Source organism: Echeneis naucrates, chromosome 18 (genome assembly GCF_900963305.1).
Source record: "Echeneis naucrates chromosome 18, fEcheNa1.1, whole genome shotgun sequence".
Lineage (NCBI taxonomy): Eukaryota > Metazoa > Chordata > Actinopteri > Carangiformes > Echeneidae > Echeneis > Echeneis naucrates.
In genome coordinates, this window is record NC_042528.1 from 3,074,894 (window position 1) to 3,095,011 (window position 20,118).

Here is a 20,118-nt window from a genome sequence, read left to right on the forward strand (position 1 = left end):
CTACTTACCATATACTTGCATTCATTGAGAAGCAATTTTATCTTCAGTTTCAGAATTCATCAGCAGTAAATTAATCAATAACATCCCTTAAACTCAACACAGTGAATCTTCTCAGTTTAAACTATTCTCTTTTTTTTCTTTTTTTCTTTTTCAGCATCACCGGTTACCACAACACTTTACCGCTCTGCTGAGACCCATTGGTTGGAGCTGTCTGATGGTCTTGCAGTTAAGAAGCATCCTGGGCCGGCTCCACCACTGTGTACAGACCAACATAGCATGAAGTGATCACAATGTTCACAGTTATGCGGTTCTGTTGATGATGACAAATGAAATTCGCCGATGATGTGTTAGATACTATCGCTGGATATAGCAGGGTTTTTTTTTCTTTGACAAGGCTGAAGAAAGAAGTGACTGTTTTTTATGTGGATGAAAATAACTTGCTCTTCACAGATTAAACAGTTCTGGTGTGACAAATCGATTCATGGCCTTTATCAATACATTTATTTGTAGACAGATATAATGCAGGCGTGTGTCGTCTTGCAGAAATCAATTAAAGTACCATGTAGCAGTTTGAGCACGATCGCAATTGTTCATTTAAATTTTAAAAGAACAATAAATGAACCAGAGGGTTGCATTTGTATTGCATAAAGGCCACTTCCTTCATTTTTGTTCTGTGGTTCAAATGTCTTTTGTTCTAAGAAAAGAGATGGAACAAATAAGCCCACACGTGAACATTTAGGGACAGCCTTAAAAGCATTCACACAATGGTTTGTACTTATATCATGTTTCTTATTCTGAGTTTGTCATTTCATTGCATTCATCTGCAATCTCATTTGAAACAGAGATTAATTTACTGGAATGTAAATGCCAGAAAGATCAAGTTCAATGTTGTGAAAAAAAAGAAAAAAAGAAAAATTAACTCAGAATCAAGCAACGCTTTACAATGGATGTCTACTTTTCTGAAAAAGGGCTGCTGTATATGATGGCACCTCTCTTAAGTCATCAGCGCAAGCTTATAATTTTTGACGATTGACAATTAATGTAAACAAAATGCATGTGTATTGAGCAGCAGCACTGTAAGTTGTTCTCACAGTCTCGCCATTCAGTGATTCAGTCATCTGCCATGCAAAGTAACGTAACATTTGGCCTATGATGAGGCTCTGCTTCTCAGTGAGCCAAGTAAATAATCTATAATAATGTATAATAATCAACAGTCAATGATACCATTAACTGGTAAATATCTTGACCATAAACAATCAATAAAAATGGACGTAGTCTCATAAACATCTAGCACACCCTCTTCAGACCAATTTACAGCCAATCCCACTCATTTGCCACAAAAGGAAATTAGCTATCTAGAGCATTTTTTCTACCATGCAATACGTTCATTTTTACTGTAAACTGGGGAATCTTAACATGGCAACCTATTGGGGCCTGCTCACATTTGGAGCGAGTGTCAGATGGTTATTCAAGGAACTGCAGGTTATAGCAAATCTCACCCATGTGTTTGTCGCACAAACTACTAATATTGTATTTTAATAAAGTAACTCAGCGGCCACTTGAGCGATCAAGGTCACAAGAACCAGTTTGCAGAACTTGTAACTGTAAACAAAATGACTTTGCAACACTACTTCACTCACTATTTGTCCATGTTTTCATTAACATGGAAACAGTTTCTTAATGATGCTGCAATATCTCAGGAATTAGAATTATGAAACGATTCACAGAAATTCATTTTGAAATGTATGGTCAAGATAATAAAAGTCTAATCTTTACAATTTTAACATTCATAACATTTTAGATTTTATGAGCTTTGGAAAGAGTGTGGAACAGATGTTCACCTTTTCATTTTTGGTCTATTAGTAATAAGTATAATAGGCTATTTATCTGAATAAAAAAAAAAACTACACCCCTAGCCAGTGCACATACTTGAAAAAAAAAAGCAACCAGTAAATTTTGACTGCCAGATTTTGCTCTGACTCATTACTTTGTGTATATACGTCATTTCCAAATTCTTGGAACTCTTTAAATACATTTTCTGGTTCCTCCTTTTATCTTTTATCAGGCTGTTTGCTTGTGTTAGAAAAGCAACTGCAGTGTAATAGTGATTGCAAAAGTATATTCAGTCCAGTTCTTACAATTAGAATGTGGCTTTTTTAAAAGTTCTTTTTATTATTGTTCTTTTCATGAAAACATGATATCTTCACTTTAAGATTTGTCCTCTAGTTTACAAAAAGTAAATATTGAATGTCCGTATAGCATGCTTATTTCACCTGTCATAATCATCTCTGCTCATATCCTGTTTGGCCTGCTGGTGGTGCTGTGACTTCAGATTTTGTTGGCTGTAGAACACTGTACAATGACTCCGTTTGTGCTGGGGGTTCTGGTTTATCCACAGTGACAGGCTGTGAAGTTGACACACCCCTTGTCGTTTTGTGTCCTTTTGCATCTTTACTGCTGTCACCCTTGCCAGGAGGCGGCATCAAATTCTGTGCCTGTAAAATACTGTAGACAGTGTCTACTGTCTCACTAGGCACGCACTCCAGTGTCTCTCTTACATTGCTGGTCTGTGTGGTATCCACATTTTCATAAGAAGCCTCAGCCTCACTGGAAGAGGTAGAGCACCTGGGCTCAGGTTGTAACTCTGAGTCCAGAGGCTGACTTCGTATGAACTGAGAAGTCGATGCCTGTTCCTGGAAATCAGGAATAAAAATCAGTTTTCAATGTTTTAAACAAAACATCACACACATTTAACAGACTCCTCCTTGTAATTAAGAACTCAATTTCCCATCTTCGTTAAGTTTAACATTTAAACAAAAAAGGTTTCATCAGAAATAGGAATAGTAAGTTGCAGGTTACCTGATGCTGATTACATTCTGAAGAAATCTTCTTGGCCATGAAAGCCATAAATGCACAGAGACACAGAGACACCACAAAAACAATTATTACAACAAAAGGTGATTGTGATGTCTTATTTTCAGCTTCTTTGTCATTTTCAGCAATTGATTTACTGAAGCCTGGAAAAAAACAACAAACAATTAGCAGATAATGCCTGGTCAATATATAATAAAAAAAATCAACAAGGACAAGTTTATATCGATATAACAATACTGTATATGTTATATTGGTATTTAAAAACAATATTGTGTACTTACACATTGTTGCTATGCTTTCAGAAACATTATTTGTGCTAACATAGTTGTTGCCACTGCAGAAAACTGTTCTGTAGTTGGTGGAAATGCTGATGTTGACCTTACTGAGTGACTTCTGAGATGTTGTGCAACTGTCCTTAACACACACAGACCAAACCCAGTCATCCTGAATGGAGCAGTTGACCGTGATATTGCAGGTTCCAACAGACAGATTGGAGTGCTGCACTGACATTTTGATGACAGGTTTAGGAACATTTTCTGCAACACGCAGCCCAGCAGATGAGAAAAAGAGGAATTAGATAAATAATTTCTGGTTTAATAGCACCTTCTGCTGGCTAACAGTTGAAAAAGATAACAGATAGAGAGATAAAATAATGCTAAATCTCCAATATGTGGGCCATTAGAAATGTACGATGTAAAATCTCCTACACAATGCAAAATCCACAACAGTAATCCAAACAATTGCACAATTTTGACAACAGAGTGAAAAAACATAGTACAGTGTACAGTGTAACATATTGTAAGGTGTCTGAAGACAGTGACAAAATAATATTTAGCTTAATTCTGACAAAGACAATCTGCTACATAAGCAAACCTACCTTGAACAATGACTCTGTGTGTCTCTGACACAGATGTCAGATTAACGGTTTTTAAAGCAAGTTTATAGATGCCAGTGTCCGCGTCCGTCAGATTTTTTAGGCACAAGGAAAAGTTCTGACGATTGTATACCACTTTGTCTGTGAATTTGGGGTTGATTTCATCATTATCAGCAACAAGGTTTTCAGCAAAGGTCCATTCACCCCTTTTATATTTCTCTGGTTTGCTAACATGTAGACATAGTGGGTTGTTTTTAAGTTGGTAATGCGTCACTTCTGAGTCCACAGCCATCACTCCTGAAGCAAAAAATATTAACATCCTGGATGTAAATCACATTTTTCACATTAGTTTCCAAAAATAATTCTTTGAAATCGCATGGAAAATCTTTATGGAATCAGTCCTTACGAACACACAGGATTTATTCAAATTTCTAACCATTCTAACAAACTTAATAGTTACGGAAATGTTTAAAAGTGTATTTAACTGCATAGACTGTTTCTCAAGAACCCATTGTAAATGAAAATGGTACACAAGTGCATTAAACTGATATACAGATTGTTTCCTGGTACCTATTAACTGGTTCTAACGCTAAAGGAGAAAAGAAATCTTCAACTTCAGCTTACCTGCAAGAATGAAGAAACTCAGAAGGAACATTTTCAGTCAGCGTACTGTTTGCACAAAATGTCCACAAGTAGGAAATAGAAAAAAAAAAAGAGTTGTATATAGCTTTGATAGTACTACAGTCAATGAATGGTGAAAACAAGTGGCAGCAGGTGTCACATCTTTCACACTTCAGGAAGCAGCGAAGTACAGATGTCATGTAAAAAAAAAAAGAAAAAAGGCACAGCTTCCAATGAGTGAGAACACGCATCATTTAAAACTCATTTGAATGCAACCCATAGTGGGAAAAACTAACTACATTGTTGAATTAATGTGCCTCGTAGTGACACGATGAAACAGGACCAGACATTTTTGTTGATGTAATGTCATACAGACTCAGCGTTTTGACTCTTCTTTATTAATAATAATAATTCTTTCTACAACACTGAAACCAGAATGCACCCAAGCATTACTTCTCTGAGGTTTTGTATCATGGTTGAAAAGTCAAAACAGCTGGCTGGTGTTGGATGTTTGATCACATTTTGAAAACTTAAATTAGTCCACAGTATCTTTTATAGTACAGTCGTGGCCCACATGACCAAAATCCTCCACTTAATATTTGGTTTTACTTAAAATAAACTTCAAAATAAAACCGGTTCATTAAAATAAATCATTAAGGGCCCCAAATATGACAATCATGCCCGTGATGAGTGTAGGTTGTATTTTGAATATGCATGTGATGAGTTTCTTTTTGGTTTATGCGGAAAGTAAGGGTAAGAAAGTATTCACAAGCGTATCTCCTTATCTTCAGAAACCGGTATATTGCACTCCTCCAATTTTAGTATTACCTAGTAGGTTGGGGCACCTAAAAATACATGCAGCTTTTTAACCATGTTTATCGCAAAATTGTCAGACTTCTTCCGCGTTTACGCCTCACCGGACATGTAGTGGGTCACATGACCAGTTAACCGCCACTCAGGGCTCGAAAACCATGGAAACGCAAAAAATAAACAATGCTTTCGTCCATCTTCCTCAAAGCGGAGTCTCGCGGTACGAGATTGTACGAGAACTACCAGATATCGCGAGATTACAATTGACGAGAATTATGGTTCGTATCCAAATTATAGCGGTTATGCTAATATTAGCGGATACTTTCAATTAGCAACATCCTTTATTTTTCTGGCACTACTAAACGGTCCAAAAAGTAGATAGTAAACTCGTAATTACCTCCAATATAGGACAAAGATCCAAGTCGAGGGCTAGCCGGTTGTCCAATATGAAAATTATTCCTCTTCGACGGCGTCCATTATCAGCGAGACGTTTCTTCTTCCCGCCTAGCCTAAGCACCGCCCTCCCATCTGAGGCTGGGATTTGATTGGCTACGTTCCTGCACATCCAATTAAAGATGAGAAAAAAGTAGATTGATTTGTTATGTTCATGATCAAGTTTGGTCGTCAGGTCGGTGACGCCGCTGGCTCGTCAAACAAACTACATTTTCATGAACTCCGATATTCAATATTCAACTACACTTCCATCATATATATCCACCAACCTATCCATTTAAACATATTAATGCATTTTGAACTCATTCTCCCTTTAGCTTACTTGCATCTGAAAGTGTGACTTCATTTTACCGGGATTAACACCCTATTCTAGGCAATTATTTTGCCTAGAATAGGGTGTAAAAGTAAGACATGGACCAATTCTCCAATCTGCATACCTCTTAATGTAAGCTACCTACATATTCCCTGCAGCCTTAGACACAGAGGAAACGATGTGTCATTGGTTAAACTGTTTCACTACAAGAAGGTTTTGTTTTTCAACCAGTCACCACAAACTACAGAAGTCAAGGCCTTGGTGACCTTTTTTTTTCTGACTCATTTCAACACTCATACGATCCATATTGTCAGTTCCTGTTTTTCCAAACTCCCTGTTATGCTTTAATCCAAACCAGTTACCAGTGGTACCACGGTGTTCATATGAAAATGGAATGAAGTACTTTACTGAGTTTCACCAGTAGCCTTATTAGACAGTAGTTGTCCTGGTGGCATGGAAAGCTTCTCATCTTAGTGTCTTAAGAGTCATAAAGTAAAATATAGCCCTAATTCAAAAATAATATTTGGGCCTGTATATCAATTACACTGTATATGCACCATTGCAGGCAATTCAAACAGGAATCATTTTGTCTACTGCATGCATGTTGTAAATAAAAAATTTATTAAAGAAGGCACTTAAAAATTAGCAGTCCAAACAATACGCTTCCAGTATTCAGAGTGAGCCATATACAGTATACAGTACAGACAAATAAGTATAAACAAGAACAGTCTTTCCCCAGATGCTGAAACTGAAATATTTTCAGTTATGTGACTATTTTTAATTGGCCTGGTATGTGACAGCAGAGGATTTTTGTTTGAAGAGCGGCACTTTATCTCATGGTCAAAAGCACATACTTAAAATGGTCTATGATACATCTGCTGACAATGAAAAGTAAAACTTGATACTTTATATTTTTGAGATGTTGAGATGTTGATGTATTGTGTATCAGGTAATAATACACATTACAGATTTTTAATAGTTGGCCATCCAGCCAAAAACACTATAAAAAAAAACTTTCAAGCAAAAAGAAAAATAACAGTAGAGAGATTGGTTTGCTATATTTACCTAAAATAATGAATAGGGTAAACTGAAAATGCAGGGTTGTGCCTCGAATGCCATTACATGAAGAAGTCAATCAACTCGGAAAAATATTCGTACACAAAACTGTACAGAGGCACATAAAACACATACTGTGCATGAAATTTAAAATAATTGACATTGTTCACACAAACAGTATTATCACATTCACAGTTACCCTTTTTCAAGTATATACATTCACACTCCCAAATATACCCACAACATTGAATTATTTAATGCAGTGCATTAAAAATCATAGTTAGTTCAGTTATTTCTCTTGTTTAGAATGCCACTTTTTTTTTTTTCAAGTTAAAGTGCATTTAGTAATATTATGTCACATATTTACCCAAATAAACCAGGACATTCATATATGAGAGCAAAATATTTTTGGGTGCAATAAGAAAATAGTGTTGTTAGAAACCACTAGATACATAAAATATGGTACATTCCTTGAAAGTCTTTTGTCCAAAAATAATATTCCAGTATATTCGCCACCTATTTCAGGTATTTTGTTATTTAAAAAAAAATAGGAAAGTAAATAATAACAGTACCGTGATTCAGTGATTAACATCCACATTAAACATTCACATAACTTCAGAAAGCATTTTATGAAGTCACATGGGCTTCAATCTGTCATAAATCCTTATTTTAAGGATTGTGTCAAATTAAAATTTACTTACAGTTCCATAAGTGTCCATAAAAGCTTCATTAAGTTGTATTCTTTTTTCGTCATTATTATTATTATTATACTGTAAAATCACATTAGAAGTTGAATAGTCTTGCAGTTTTTGAGTACCTTCTTGTTAGAGTGAACGACCTCCTTTTCAAAAAAATAATTCTATCGGTTTAGAAATTGTCCCTATGAACGACTTGATGTTTTGCTGTACATTTGTATGCATCAATTTGCAACTTGCTCCCTTTGAAGGTAGCTGCAGCCATCTTCAGTATCTTTTATAGAGACGTGTGGTTACAATAGCACACTGGTGCAATGTGTGTTCACTGAATGTAGGCCCAGGTGTTACATGGAGTGTTGTGTGGGGGAGACAAGATTTCTGTTGTGGTTTATTTCTTTCTTCTTTTTTTCCCCCAGTACCGTTTATCACATCATATTAATTTTCCATAACCTCCTCCTGCCACCTCTTCCTCAAACATTACTAATCTGCACACTCAGTGGGCTGCTATCTCTCACACGCCCTCTTTCTCTCCCCCTCTCCTCCCCCCTGTAGGTTTCTTCCAGTCTCATCTTCTCAGGGTCCATCCCATCCTCCTTGCCACCACGATATCGTGGCGCCCGTGATGGCGAGCTTGGTGACAGATCCTGATTGAAAAGGGGTGGTGTTTTGGTTTTGGCAACTTTGTCGAAGAATGCAAAATCAGCCACGTACTTTCCTGAGGGTGACAGGGAGACAACAGGCGGAAACTCGTAGCCCCAGAGAATCTCGTCTGGTAGATACGATGTTCGAACCTGACAGGTCGCTGACGTCGGCTCAACTGTAGCACTCATGATGACTAACAGCTCAAAGTCAGCCAGATCCGAGTCTGTGTAACCACCACCTGCAATGACAAGAGCCAGCTATAATTTGATATTTCTATAATTATGTTTTGTTAGACCAATAAATTAACTATCACATACAGTGAAGTGAAGAAGAAAAGTAAGAAATCTTCAAATTTTAGAAGCTAAAAACAAAACAGATCAATGCTCAAGATCAGATCAAGTAGATTATGCAGATTATTTAATTCTGTCCATCAGCGTTATTTTCAAATTGTGTATACTCGTGAACTAAGAACTATGACAAGACTCTCTGTCTTGTATTCTTGTGAAGATAAAAGCACATGCACATCCTGAAATTTCCAAAACATAAAATTCCCCAGTTACAGATTGATTCCAAAAACACTTGACCGGATCCAACATCAAGCACAGGGAGTAAAAGGAAACACTGTAGTCTGCGATTCTTATACACAGCATCCATATTATAGGCATATAACATTTAAATGATCTATATATTATCTAACATCTCTATTATCCAGCATCTGCATTTATATATATTATACAGGCGGATAATAGTTTTTCATTTAGCAACACACAACCCCCCTGACAAAAGGGACACGCTAGAAGACATATGCACTCAAACAAGCACACACCTGCGTCAACAGGCCTCACTCAGAATGCAGACTCTGTCATCTGTCTAAACAGTCCTTACCCTAACCCAGACCCAGTACCGCTCCCACCGGGGCAAACACACCAGGTTTCGCAACTCCTTGTATACACGGCAACACAAACGTGGTTGAGGGATCTCTACATTGACTTAATAATGTGGGCGTTGCAAAGGGTCCATCTGCATTTATCTAGCGGTCTTTCTCGCATCACCACCCCCGGGGTTCTGGGGACAGTAATGGCAGTTGAGATATGCATTTGGTTCCATTTACAGTTCACAGACAATGATGACCTTAATTATCTGAAGCACCACAATTTGACTCAAATTTGTGTCACACTGATGATGATTGATAAAAACTTCAATGAACCTCTTACTTTCGTGTAACAACACCAGCAGCTCAACATTTCTGTGTATTTGATACTGTGTTTTCTGAGCTGTCGCGTTTTTTCTGCTAAATGGAAAATGTTTTGCCTTCTTTTTAGCTACTTTAACTGGGCAAGTCGAAATAAGATGAACTTTATTATTTCGCATTTTCCTTACAAAGCTCAGTAACAATGATTGATCAATTTCGGGACATTTTTCGTCCACTAGTCAGTCCTCTGCTGTTCCCAATCCACCCAGATCTTGTCTAATTCTTACCATCACCTGATTTCCTCGTCCACCTGTTTCTAATGACCTCGTGATCAAGTTTTGGTGACCTCTGTTCAATGGATGATCTCTACATTGATGTATTGTGTAGTCACGTCAACATATCAACATGTTTCTTGTGGCTTTCTTCCATTTCAAGGCAGGAAGTCAACAATTGACTTCCTGCTTACAAGCAGATGCACCCCTATTTCAGCTGACAGGTGTTTTTGTTGCTTGTTGTATTCAACCACAGCAGGGTGTTATCACACGGCTCTACAGGAAATATTTTCTATTTCTTGATGGCATTCACTATCAGCTCAATGTATTTGTATGATTGATGATATGAGCGCAGCATTATTGTGAAGACGAGCGTGAAATCTAAGAGCAGTGGGTTTCGACAAGCATGAGAAGCAGAATGATGTGCACAAAAGTCCAGGTGGTCAGCAATCAATCTACCAACACAACAGTATCAGCTTTTGTAGCATTTGTATCTATGTTTTATGCTTGCACCACTCGGCTCTCAGGTTGTTTTATGACTCATGGTCGCGCAATGTTAAAAAGACCTACACACACTGGTAGTCAGTATTCAGTGGTCCTGACTGCTGCTCCCTGCTGAAGTATAACATGTCCTGAGCATAAAGACATAAAGAGAGGGTCTGCGGGGGGCTCTTAAGCTCTGTGAAGTGTAGAATCAGGCTCAGTCATGAGTATTATCATCAATGTGAGTCTTTGTGCCTCTCTACATGTACATTAGGAACATCCAACCGTCCGTTCATCCATGCATCCATCAACTGCTCCTGCTTCCCACTTAACCTCTGCTGGGCTTTTTCCAACCGACTTCCAGCGGGCCACAGGCAGAGTGCACCCTCACAAGGCTGGTTCTCACTTTCTCACAGGGCTGACACACATGCTGTATTCCAGCATTTTTTATAAGGATACTGTTGACAGCTGTGATTTTTGCCATCACGTCCAAAACTATACTGAAAATTAAGAGACATAAGGACTAAGGCATATATTGTGTGTAATACATACTTAAATCAAATCAAATCGTTTCCATTTAATGTTTCATTTTAAACCATCGCATCTAAAATTATAACAAGAAACAACCCAGACAAAGTTACAGGGGAGACCTGGCAGCCCAAACTGGATACTGTTACAGTAGGCGCTGACTGACTGTAGGACTTTGGCCAAGATTACAGTTTGTGCCCTGTAATACAATCCTCAAGATGCAGCAAAGAGGCCAATCACAACTGCAAAGGCTGATTAGGGCAAGTTAATAATAACTAGAAGTAGACACTGATGCTATATTGAAGCCAAGAAAGGACATAAGAACTGTAAATGAGTAGCACGAGTGTAAATAACAGAGAGATCAGAGTTCATCAGCGCTGATGCCTTTGAAGCTTCCGGTGCTGAGCACTCTGATTGGCTGTAAGAGGATCTCTGCAGGCTTCGTGTCAGCACCCTGGACTGTACAGCATTGTGCTCTAATGATGGGTGTCTCTGGCGATCGCTCTCTCACACACATTCCAGCCAGAGAAACTCTCTTCTTCACTGCCAAACCAGCCCGACTGTGGACTGCCAGAGGCAGCCAGGCACGCAGCACATGACCGTAAATACCAACACACCTACATAGACGTACATACTTAATGTACATACAGTTAGTCTGCAGAGACAAGGAAGGGTTTGATTACAAATAAAGAGATTGACCAGTTTGTGAACAATTTAAAAAATATATTTTTGTCCAAATATTACTGCTGTTACTAAAGCCTACTTAAACCAACAACAACAAAAAGTCAAATGTTCATATTATTCACTACAGCCTGAGATGATTGAATGAACACCAGACTGTAAGCATCATCCCATGAGCACAGAGTCGTATTTTCTAACATACTGTTTACTTCTTCTCCACTAGCATTTTCTGTTGTGATGCTGCAACTCCCCAGCTGTTCATCACACAATTCAACATACCTATAAACACAAGCTTTTCAATGTTTGTCAGAGCCATGTAATACCTTTTCCTGCCCATTTTCTGAGTGGGCTGTTGTCATCAATGATGTGGTAGAAAGTCAGGGGGATGATGAGGAATGGGCTGTCGCTGGACGTGTCCACTTGGAAAGGCACATTGCGCTGGTCCAGCCGAACGGTCTCACCTTCCTTCGTGAGGATGGTCTGGAGCAGCTTCCCCGTCACCTGGGAGCCAACATGGAGTCAGTAAATGTTGCCAAGAGGTTGCAGAAGGCATCCTATAACCAAAAGGCCCCAGGTTTAAAACCTGAAACGGCCAACTGATCTGTCTCTCGACATATTCAGTCAATGTTTGGTCTTGTATTTCATACCAAGAAAATTGTTGTGCAATCGCAATTCCTCAGATTTACTCATTTACTTGAATATTTGACTCAGCGTATAATGTTCCAGTAATCAAGTGAACATTCATATTTAGATGGGACCTTAGGTGTTTCAGTTTTGTTTTATGGTTTTGAAAGGGTTGAACGAATGGGAAAGGATACATTCATGTACAAAGCAGGCGAAAATCAATAAAGCTGCAAAAAAGCAGCAGCTATTTCAGGTTATAATAACCATTAAATATGTGAAATCGATGTATATCACATACAAATCTTAAAGTCATATAAGAGGTAATATAGATATAAGATATAATATCTCCACGGGCTTTGGTCGGATTACCTGGCATCCTAACAGCAGGCTTTTGCGCATGTTGGCTACTCGGATCATGAGGCAAGGACGACCCTCGTGATTTGACACAACTGCGTGTTGACTGAACTTCACTGTTTCTCCACGCTTCTTGGGACGAGCAACCTGCAAGTGGAGAGGGAAACATGTCAAAGTCTCACACACAACCTCCAGTAAACATGTCACAGGCCTGCATAAGGTAACAAATTCAGAGAAGAATAAATGGAGGAGAAGATTCACTGTCAGAATCGATTTAAAAATAGATAGATAGATTAAAAAGGTCTCTGACTAAAAGTGAGCAGGAAACTGTTGAGATCAATGTGCTTTTGACAGATAAGACTGGTAGTAAACAGCAACCACAGCACCACATTCATGTACTGTAACACTATTATGATTCTTGGCAGCTAAGCAAGACTGAAAACATTTTCAAAGCAAGAACAAATATATATAGCACATATTAGTAAGTCAGTGATGTCAAATGATGAAAATGAAGCCACGTCTGACTACCTTTGCGAGGAAAGTGCCTGTGATGAAAATCTCCATCACCATGGTGATGACCAGCTGAAAAATGAGCAGCACGATGGCAACAGGGCACTCCTCTGTGATGCACCGGAAGCCGTAGCCAATCGTGGTCTGAGACTCCAGGGAGAAGAGGAAGGCCCCCGTCAGGGTTTTTACCTCCATTACACATGGAGTATGGTTGGAGGGGGGGTCGAACTCTGAAGGGAAGAGAGGCAGAACAGAAGGTTGTGTATTTGGGCACGGAAACAAATTACCAAGGAACATTTTGTCTCTGTCTCAATCTTCTGTCTGGTCTTTCTCATGCTCTTTGTGAAAAACAGTATTCAAGATTTTGTTCTTTATTGTGAGCTCATTCACAAAAAAGTACTTGTGCCCTTCCGTGTCTCTGTTGTGTGGACATAACTTTTTGTCTCAGTTACAGGACATTGTTGTGCAAGAACAAGTTATACAGATGTTCTACAAAGGTTGTAGGTGAGATCAGGAGCTTTGTTTTTCAATGATTCTCCCATCCTCCACCAGTCCCTCTTCTTACCCAACAGGTCTCCATGGACCATTGCTACCAGGTACCAGAGCACTCCAAAAACGAACCAGGTCCCAGCAAAGGTGGCAGAGAAAAGGAAGAACTTGTAGCGCCACTGCATGTCCAGGAAGGTTGTCCAGAGGTCACGGAGGTAGAGCGCCCCTCGCCCGCTCACGTGCTCAATACGCACATTGCTGCGGCCATCTTTGGAAAGGACACGGCGCCTCTTTCGCGGAGCACTGGGCCCTCCAGCTCCCGGTCCTCCTACACTTCTGGTCACCCCTTTTGACTCCAGCAGGGGCTTGGTGATGTCCGTCTGCGTCTGGGAGTGGCACACTTTCTGCGGGGAGGATCCCTCCGAGGACGGCGGAGTAGCTGAGGTCATGGCTGGAGCTTCAGGAGGTTGGAGACAGAAACAGGGGACAACAGGAGGTAAGGAGTGAAGCAGGGCTGGACCGGCAGGTAAGAATCAAAGATGGTAAAGCCGGTAGGTAACAAATGAACAGCAGGTGAGTTCAAATGAAAAGGTGCAGGATGTGTGCAGAAGAAGACAAGTGAGAGAAGAACTTTTGATAATCACATGAAAGAATAAAATGACAGAGTGGAACATTTGTGCAGACAGGGAGAGAACGATGAAGAAAGGGATTAGAAGCACATTTTTTAACTGGACAGTGTTGTGGCTGTCCATGGTGGTCCATTTAAGACCCTTTCTCCTTTCACTGGAGGCAGCTGGCCTTGTCAAAATATAAGCCCTCTTTCAGCATGACGGCAAAAGCTGCTCTTTCACATTAAGAGCATGATAGTGCTAGTCAGTGACACAAGGCTTTAACTTTAGGGGGCCATTTTAAATGCTGTGACAGAAGAGGTGGAAAGAGAAGAAGTAGTAGTTGTAGTGTTAGTAGTGGCAGCAGATTCGAGCAGTTCTTGTAACTACTTTAACATCAAACATGTTGAATTTTAGTTGGAAAATTAAAATAAAGCTGACATCAGCGAATTGACTTTGTGACTTGTAGCAGGTTTAGTAAGTTTCAGTGTTTTATGTCAGAACGCTTTTGGCACAAGGTGTTTTTCAGGACATTTGATTTTGATTACTTAAACTATTGTACAACTTAACTCAACAACTTATCAGTGTCAGCTGTCACCAGTACTGTACGTCAAAGTGGTTTTGTCATCTGATATCTTAGATGTTGAATTTTGATACCTTATGTTGAAACTTCCTTTTGCCCAAATATAAGACAGCTGCATGCCTGGAGGGCTGAGTGTTGTGTGTTTTTGATGTGGGACCGTCTCTTCCAATTTTGTCTCGGTTGTCTTTTCTTAAATTAAGGAAGAGCTCAGTGATACAGCATGCAATAATATTTGCACAAAGCAACAAAGGAAGTAATGTTCTAATTCGGTGTGGAAGGCCTTGGCTGGCTGACATCAACCCCATCCAGCTTCTTTTGTGAAGAAGTGGAGCACACACTGGAAGCCAGGTCTTATCACCCAACAGGAGGGACCGAGGGAACTAATGCACTTGTGTTTAATGGGCGCCAGTCCATGAAGCAGGTTCCACAATGTTGTGGGAAGCCTTTCCAGACCAGCAGTGGATGTTAACACACGCGTTTTTAAAAAAGATGTTCAAACCTTTTTATTGCTCACATGCCTGTAGTGGTTTTCAGTGTCCAGTGAATGTTTGTGTCAGAGGCTGGTAGTGTCATGTGCTGAGACGTTGTAAGTGGCAAAGGGTGTAATGGTGTCAGCAGTATGTGATTAACACTGTAAGGACCTCTCTGGGTGAACTCTTAACACTTGTCCTCTCATCCTGACCGCAGTTTCTCCTTCTCCTTGTCCCTCGTTTCCTTTTCTTCCCTCTCGCTCTCATGCACTGTATGCTAAATGGCCCTTTTGTGTCACTGCCTCTGCTTTGCAGCAAGAATATCAGAAATCCGAAAACAAATCAACAAAAACAAAAGCTATGAGCCACACAGAGCAGATATGCTCTGTCCTTTCCTGTCCTTTTTGACCCTTCTCTCTCGTCTCTTCATGCCAGAGCTCACACTGAGTGAATGAATAGAGATCTGTGTTGATGTCTGTGCTCTGAATACTAAGATGTGGAGGGGGAGACAGGGGAGGGAGCCGGGGTCAAGAGGAGCCCCATGTGATTGGCCGTGTCCATCTCCAGCTGAACTCTGGGCCCTGAGGAGTTCCTGCCTACACATACAGTAAACACAAACTTCTGTATTAGACATATAGACCTTTTGAGCTGTTCGCTCGCAAAACAATACAGTTTATTGTCCAGAGGAACGTTTGGTTTACAAAGCCAAGACCTTACACACAGCATTCAGCAGCGAGCCATTACATGTGTATTTATTTATTCATTCACCGTTAAAAGGACAAAACCAAAATATGATTAATATAGCTTAAAAAAAATTAATAGAGTAAATAGTGCGCAGTGCCATTATTCTTAATGTTCATGTAACAAATTTTAATTTAGATTTTTAATTTTAGATTTTTAAAGCAGAAAACCTACAGTACAGGAACATCAACAGTTACTGCTCTCTGTATGAAGAACTATGCAGTTGGCTGGACGCTGCTTTGCAAACGTAACAATGCATTAAAATACAGTTGTAATGACACGAAACACATCCTGTTGGAGGAGTTTCATTGAAAACAAACCGTTACTACTTCATATCTACTCAGACCAAACGTCTCTGTGAAACGCATCAATCTGTCAGTAACTCCAAAGGATTCCCTCTATTGTCAAGTGACTTTTTCCTCTCACTGGACACCACTCAAGGTTAAGGTCTCTTCCTCAGTGTGCAGCTCACCATCCCTCTCCTTCCCCCTGTCCCGTGTGCACAAGAATCCTTTGTTTTCGGGGAGATGAAAGGGACAAAAGGCACCATTGAAAAATACGACGGGGTGAGTGAGCGAGTGAAAGAGAAAGCAAGTTAGATAGGAAGATGAGAGCAGGACAGTGTTAAAGTGTGTGTGTGTGTGTGTTTGATCGTATGTGAGTATGCAGCGCTTGACATGCAGCAATTGGTTTTAAGGGAAGGTTTGAGAGAGAATTGAGCATCGGGTAACAAAAGCAGAGAAAGAGGACAGGCAAGATAAATGGATGGTGGAGGAGCGAGAGGGACAGAGGCTGTGGAGTGAAGGTGGAGGAAACTTTCTGGGTGACAAAAGATGGTCATTAGTATTCCAGAGGAGAGAGTAATCCGTTCCCCTTGTCCACTGTCCACATCTACAGAGAACCCCTCGCAGCCAGTTCACTGCACTGAAAAGACTCAATACAACACAAGTTGAATGGCTGTGACCACCGCGCAGCACTGCAGCCTCAGCGCCGGACTGAAAGGACTGTCTAAACATCAACACAGGCCATGCCAAGAAGGCATCTGCTCAGCCAACACAACAGGACAAAACCACACACTGAGCACAGTTCACCTTCACTGGCAGGTGAAGGAGGAAGCTGTAGCATCCTTTGAAATGCTTTATTTTTATATGATCCAAAGGATTATTAACTGATTTATTAAGATTAATAGGACAGCGCCGGAAAATTCAGTACATCCAAAGTGAAAACCATAACCAGTAGATTTTATTACATTTTATACCAAAACACTAACCTGGCCAATAATCTATATTTAAAACAATGATAATAATAATAATAATACCGCATTAATGGCTTTTCTTCTACATGGTTGTATTTACACTGTATCTTTATTGTTTATAATACCTCAGTTTGTGCCACCTAAAGACAAAAGAGTCTTTCTTTAAAAAAAACTTATTAATAAACTTAATAAACTTAAACTTAATAAACTGTGAAAGTGAAATGTAACATTTACAGCATAAAGGTAGCGTAAGGGATACTCCATGAGGTTCACTTCTCAAAAATATTCGGAATCTTTCTTGCAAAGAAAAGGTGACAAAAACTGAAGCACATCCACACAGCTGGCTGATGAAGTGGGTGTAAGTGGCAAAGTTGGAAAGTTAAAGAAATTACGGCTGGACTTAACATTATTTGATTTGCGGAAAGAGTAGCAGGAGGGGGGTTTCAGACGCTTCATGTGATAAACCAGTCAGGTCAAACACAGTTGCACCTGATATGTGTAGTGTGAATACGTCCGGGGCACAAATAAATCCCCTTGATCGCTCATGTGAAACGGCAGCACACCGAGCGTGTTTTTCTCCATCATCTGTGCTCCATGCCAACATTACTAACCTTCATTTTTTCCAGCAAAAACAGGAAGTAAAAGGCAATCATCAGTGGCACTCAGACTGTTCTAATTGCTCAGCCCAGAATAACTGCCCGAAGAGTTACAGCTTTGGCCTGTTATACAACGGACAGCAGCTGATTTAACGCCGACTTTTACCTTCCGTCAGTAGGAGCAGATGACCCGTCTCTCTGTAGTAAATCTGACTGCCCCACTACTGTTGTGGTGTGATTTGTTTCCAAGCCAAGAGTTTCTATAGACTTGGAGTGAAAACGGCATCACGCCTTTTTGTTTCTCTATCTACAAGTCTTCTAGTATTTTTCTTTTACCTCAAATAGTCATATGACTGCAGCAAAGGTCCAATTTGGTTTTATTCCCTGTTTTGTATGTGAATAGTCGTATAACTTTGATTATAAAACCCATGCAGGTCAGATGCAAAATATGAAAAACCTAAACAAGCAACGCTTTTTCAATGTGGACTCCAGTTTGAATACAAAAAACATTGTGGCTGCAGTATAAATTTCCTCGCTACTGCTACTTGTATGGATGGAATACAATGCACCTCACGCTAAAGCAGGTGCATTGTGCAAACATCAGCGGATCATCACAGGAAAACAACAACAACAAATTTGGACATTAAAAAAATCTTACCTTTCTGTTGACTTGTAACAGAAGTTCACTTTGGCCACAGCTCAGTAACTTGATGATTTAATTCAACTCACTGTCCAACAAACGTGAAAAAACAGACCATAAGTTTTCATCTGTCTTGCAGGTTGTTAGATTTTTTTTTTTTTTTTTTTTCGTTGTTTTTCTTGTTGAATCAGAAAAGGTTTTTTAACGGTTTTGAGTGGCACACACTTGGTGGCATCTCTGACCTATTTCTCTTTACCTTGTACTTTGATGTCACATTTTCTTAGTTGGCGTTTGCGTTTCCTCTATGTGGCGGTCATACTTCCTTTAGAAAGAGAAAGCTCTCACAAAGCGTGAAACCCCATCAAAAGAGATTAGCCAGCAGTCAGTCAGTCAGTGTCTCCAGGCGCGCTGGTACTGGCAGTACCGGTTCTGGCTCACTGTTACTGGGTCATTGTGTAATCAGATGAGCACAGTTCAGTTTGCACTTCTTCTCGCGTGTAAAAGAAAGTTGGAGTCCTGTTTCTGTGTCCCAAAACAGAGAAGTTAAAGAAGCCTGTGGTGTCCACTCCTCCAGGACGCCCCCCCCCCCCTTGCATGCCTCCCTATATGAGCCCAAAAATATTCACCCAGCCGACATTTTTAATTCATTAATTCAACTCTCCTCCCAGCTTCTCCTCCTACCCTCCCTCTCCATGTCTCTCCCCGACTGTACGCTATAAATGGGCCTCTTTGTTACGAGGCCTCCTGCGCTATCTCAGCCTTTGTCAACTTTCTCATGTAAATGTTTGATGGTTATAAGATACAAGCCTGGAAGTTGTTGCACTGAAACAGAGGCATTTACAAACCAAAGATTGGGGGGAAAAAAGGAAAAACAAACAGGAGTCTTTTCTTGTGCACTTGGCTTCTTGCAGTTTTGCGCTGGCTGGTGTGCAGTGAATGGATAATGTCGGTGCATCTCTCTGAGGCTGTGCCATGTCCGCCTGCAGGGAGGGGGCACTTGGTGCTGTATAGTACACACAGTCATGCTGTGAATGGGTGAATTAATTCACCAAACTAACAAACATTACCCTGAAACACTGGCCCTGTGGTGGTGATGAATGTAAAGCAAAAACTACGGGAGAGGAAATGAGCTAATTAGGAGACTCTACAAAAGTTTTATTTGCATACTATATGATCTGAATGGCTAATGGCTTCTTCTTCTTCCAGTGGTTATTATTTTATTATTCTGATCTATAATATTTAAGCAAACTCAGAATTATTTGTTAAAACATTCAGCTAAATTAACATCATCTTTGCTGATTGTTAACTTCACGATTATTGTAAACTGTAAATTGTAATTTTTTCACTTTCATTATGGCTCTTGCTGCTCACATGACAGTAAAAAAGTAACATCTGCAGAATCTTTTTGAAAAAGGGGATGTGATTAATTCTACAATAACAGTAATAAAGACATCTAAGTGTGTAGACTAACTCCCTGTGGAGTTATTCTACGTCTCTTTAGGGCCAGTCTAAGAGTTTTTTATCCTAAACTAAGTATAAAGGGCACCTCGACAGCCCACCAATCAAAGTTTGTCTATTAACTTTGTTTTGACGGGTTAAATTTACCTTATGGGCAGATGAATCTGCAGCAGAGACTCTGCACAATGAACCAGGCACTGCGCAAAATGTGGCGTGGCGGGTTTCACACACATCAATCTGTGGGGCCCCTCCAACCTGCCAGTGGGTGTTGTTCCCCTTCAATACCCTCTCCCGTC

At 39.9% G+C, this 20,118-nt stretch overlaps 3 protein-coding genes across 6 annotated transcripts in view; all 3 read right to left on the reverse strand.

Moving 5' to 3' along the window:
- The window catches only part of LOC115059263 (uncharacterized), a 30,215-nt gene extending 29,960 nt beyond the window's left edge, over positions 1-255 (reverse strand). The window contains exon 1 of the mRNA XM_029526926.1: positions 181-255. The gene's annotated coding sequence lies outside the window, so the exon portion shown is untranslated. The remainder of the gene's footprint in view (positions 1-180) is intronic.
- On the reverse strand, positions 112-4,506 carry LOC115058455 (T-lymphocyte surface antigen Ly-9). 3 transcript variants are annotated; one of them, XM_029525780.1, is made up of 5 exons: positions 4,373-4,506; positions 3,752-4,045; positions 2,860-3,410; positions 2,274-2,693; positions 112-255 (listed from the first exon to the last, which is right to left on the reverse strand). In XM_029525780.1, exons 1-4 carry the CDS (start codon positions 4,401-4,403, stop codon positions 2,283-2,285), a joined length of 1,287 nt encoding a protein of 428 aa, XP_029381640.1. In that variant the 5' UTR covers positions 4,404-4,506; the 3' UTR covers positions 112-255; positions 2,274-2,282. The 3 variants fall into 3 exon arrangements, with proteins under 3 accessions (XP_029381640.1, XP_029381641.1, XP_029381639.1); XM_029525781.1 differs by lacking the exon at positions 112-255 and having other exon boundaries at positions 2,147-2,693; positions 2,860-3,017; positions 3,156-3,410; XM_029525779.1 differs by lacking the exon at positions 112-255 and having other exon boundaries at positions 2,147-2,693.
- Positions 4,507-5,605: 1,099 nt separating this feature from the next.
- Positions 5,606-18,512, reverse strand: kcnj10a (potassium inwardly rectifying channel subfamily J member 10a). Of its 2 annotated transcripts, XR_003842137.1 has the most exons (7): positions 18,383-18,512; positions 13,548-13,928; positions 13,001-13,212; positions 12,488-12,619; positions 11,818-11,995; positions 7,703-8,576; positions 5,606-5,736 (listed from the first exon to the last, which is right to left on the reverse strand). XR_003842137.1 is itself a non-coding variant. In XM_029526319.1 (6 exons), the coding sequence occupies exons 2-6, from the start codon at positions 13,918-13,920 to the stop codon at positions 8,167-8,169; spliced, it is 1,305 nt and encodes a 434-aa protein (XP_029382179.1). In that variant the 5' UTR covers positions 13,921-13,928; positions 18,383-18,512; the 3' UTR covers positions 6,581-8,166. The 2 variants fall into 2 exon arrangements, 1 of the variants encoding a protein (XP_029382179.1); XM_029526319.1 differs by lacking the exon at positions 5,606-5,736 and having other exon boundaries at positions 6,581-8,576.
- Between the last annotated feature and the right edge of the window lie 1,606 nt (positions 18,513-20,118).

Coding starts and splice junctions, on each gene's coding strand:
- LOC115058455 (XM_029525780.1), bottom strand. CDS start 4,403: ATGTTCCTTCTGAGTTTCTTCATTCTTGCAG. Junction 4,046..4,372: donor GAGTTTCTTCATTCTTGCAG/GTAAGCTGAAGT, acceptor TTTTTGCTTCAG/GAGTGATGGCTGTGGACTCA. Junction 2,694..2,859: donor CAGAATGTAATCAGCATCAG/GTAACCTGCAAC, acceptor CCTGATTTCCAG/GAACAGGCATCGACTTCTCA.
- kcnj10a (XM_029526319.1), bottom strand. CDS start 13,920: ATGACCTCAGCTACTCCGCCGTCCTCGGAGGGATCCTCCCCGCAGAAA. Junction 12,620..13,000: donor CAGGCACTTTCCTCGCAAAG/GTAGTCAGACGT, acceptor CTCCACTTGCAG/GTTGCTCGTCCCAAGAAGCG. Junction 11,996..12,487: donor GCCTGCTGTTAGGATGCCAG/GTAATCCGACCA, acceptor GTTGGCTCCCAG/GTGACGGGGAAGCTGCTCCA.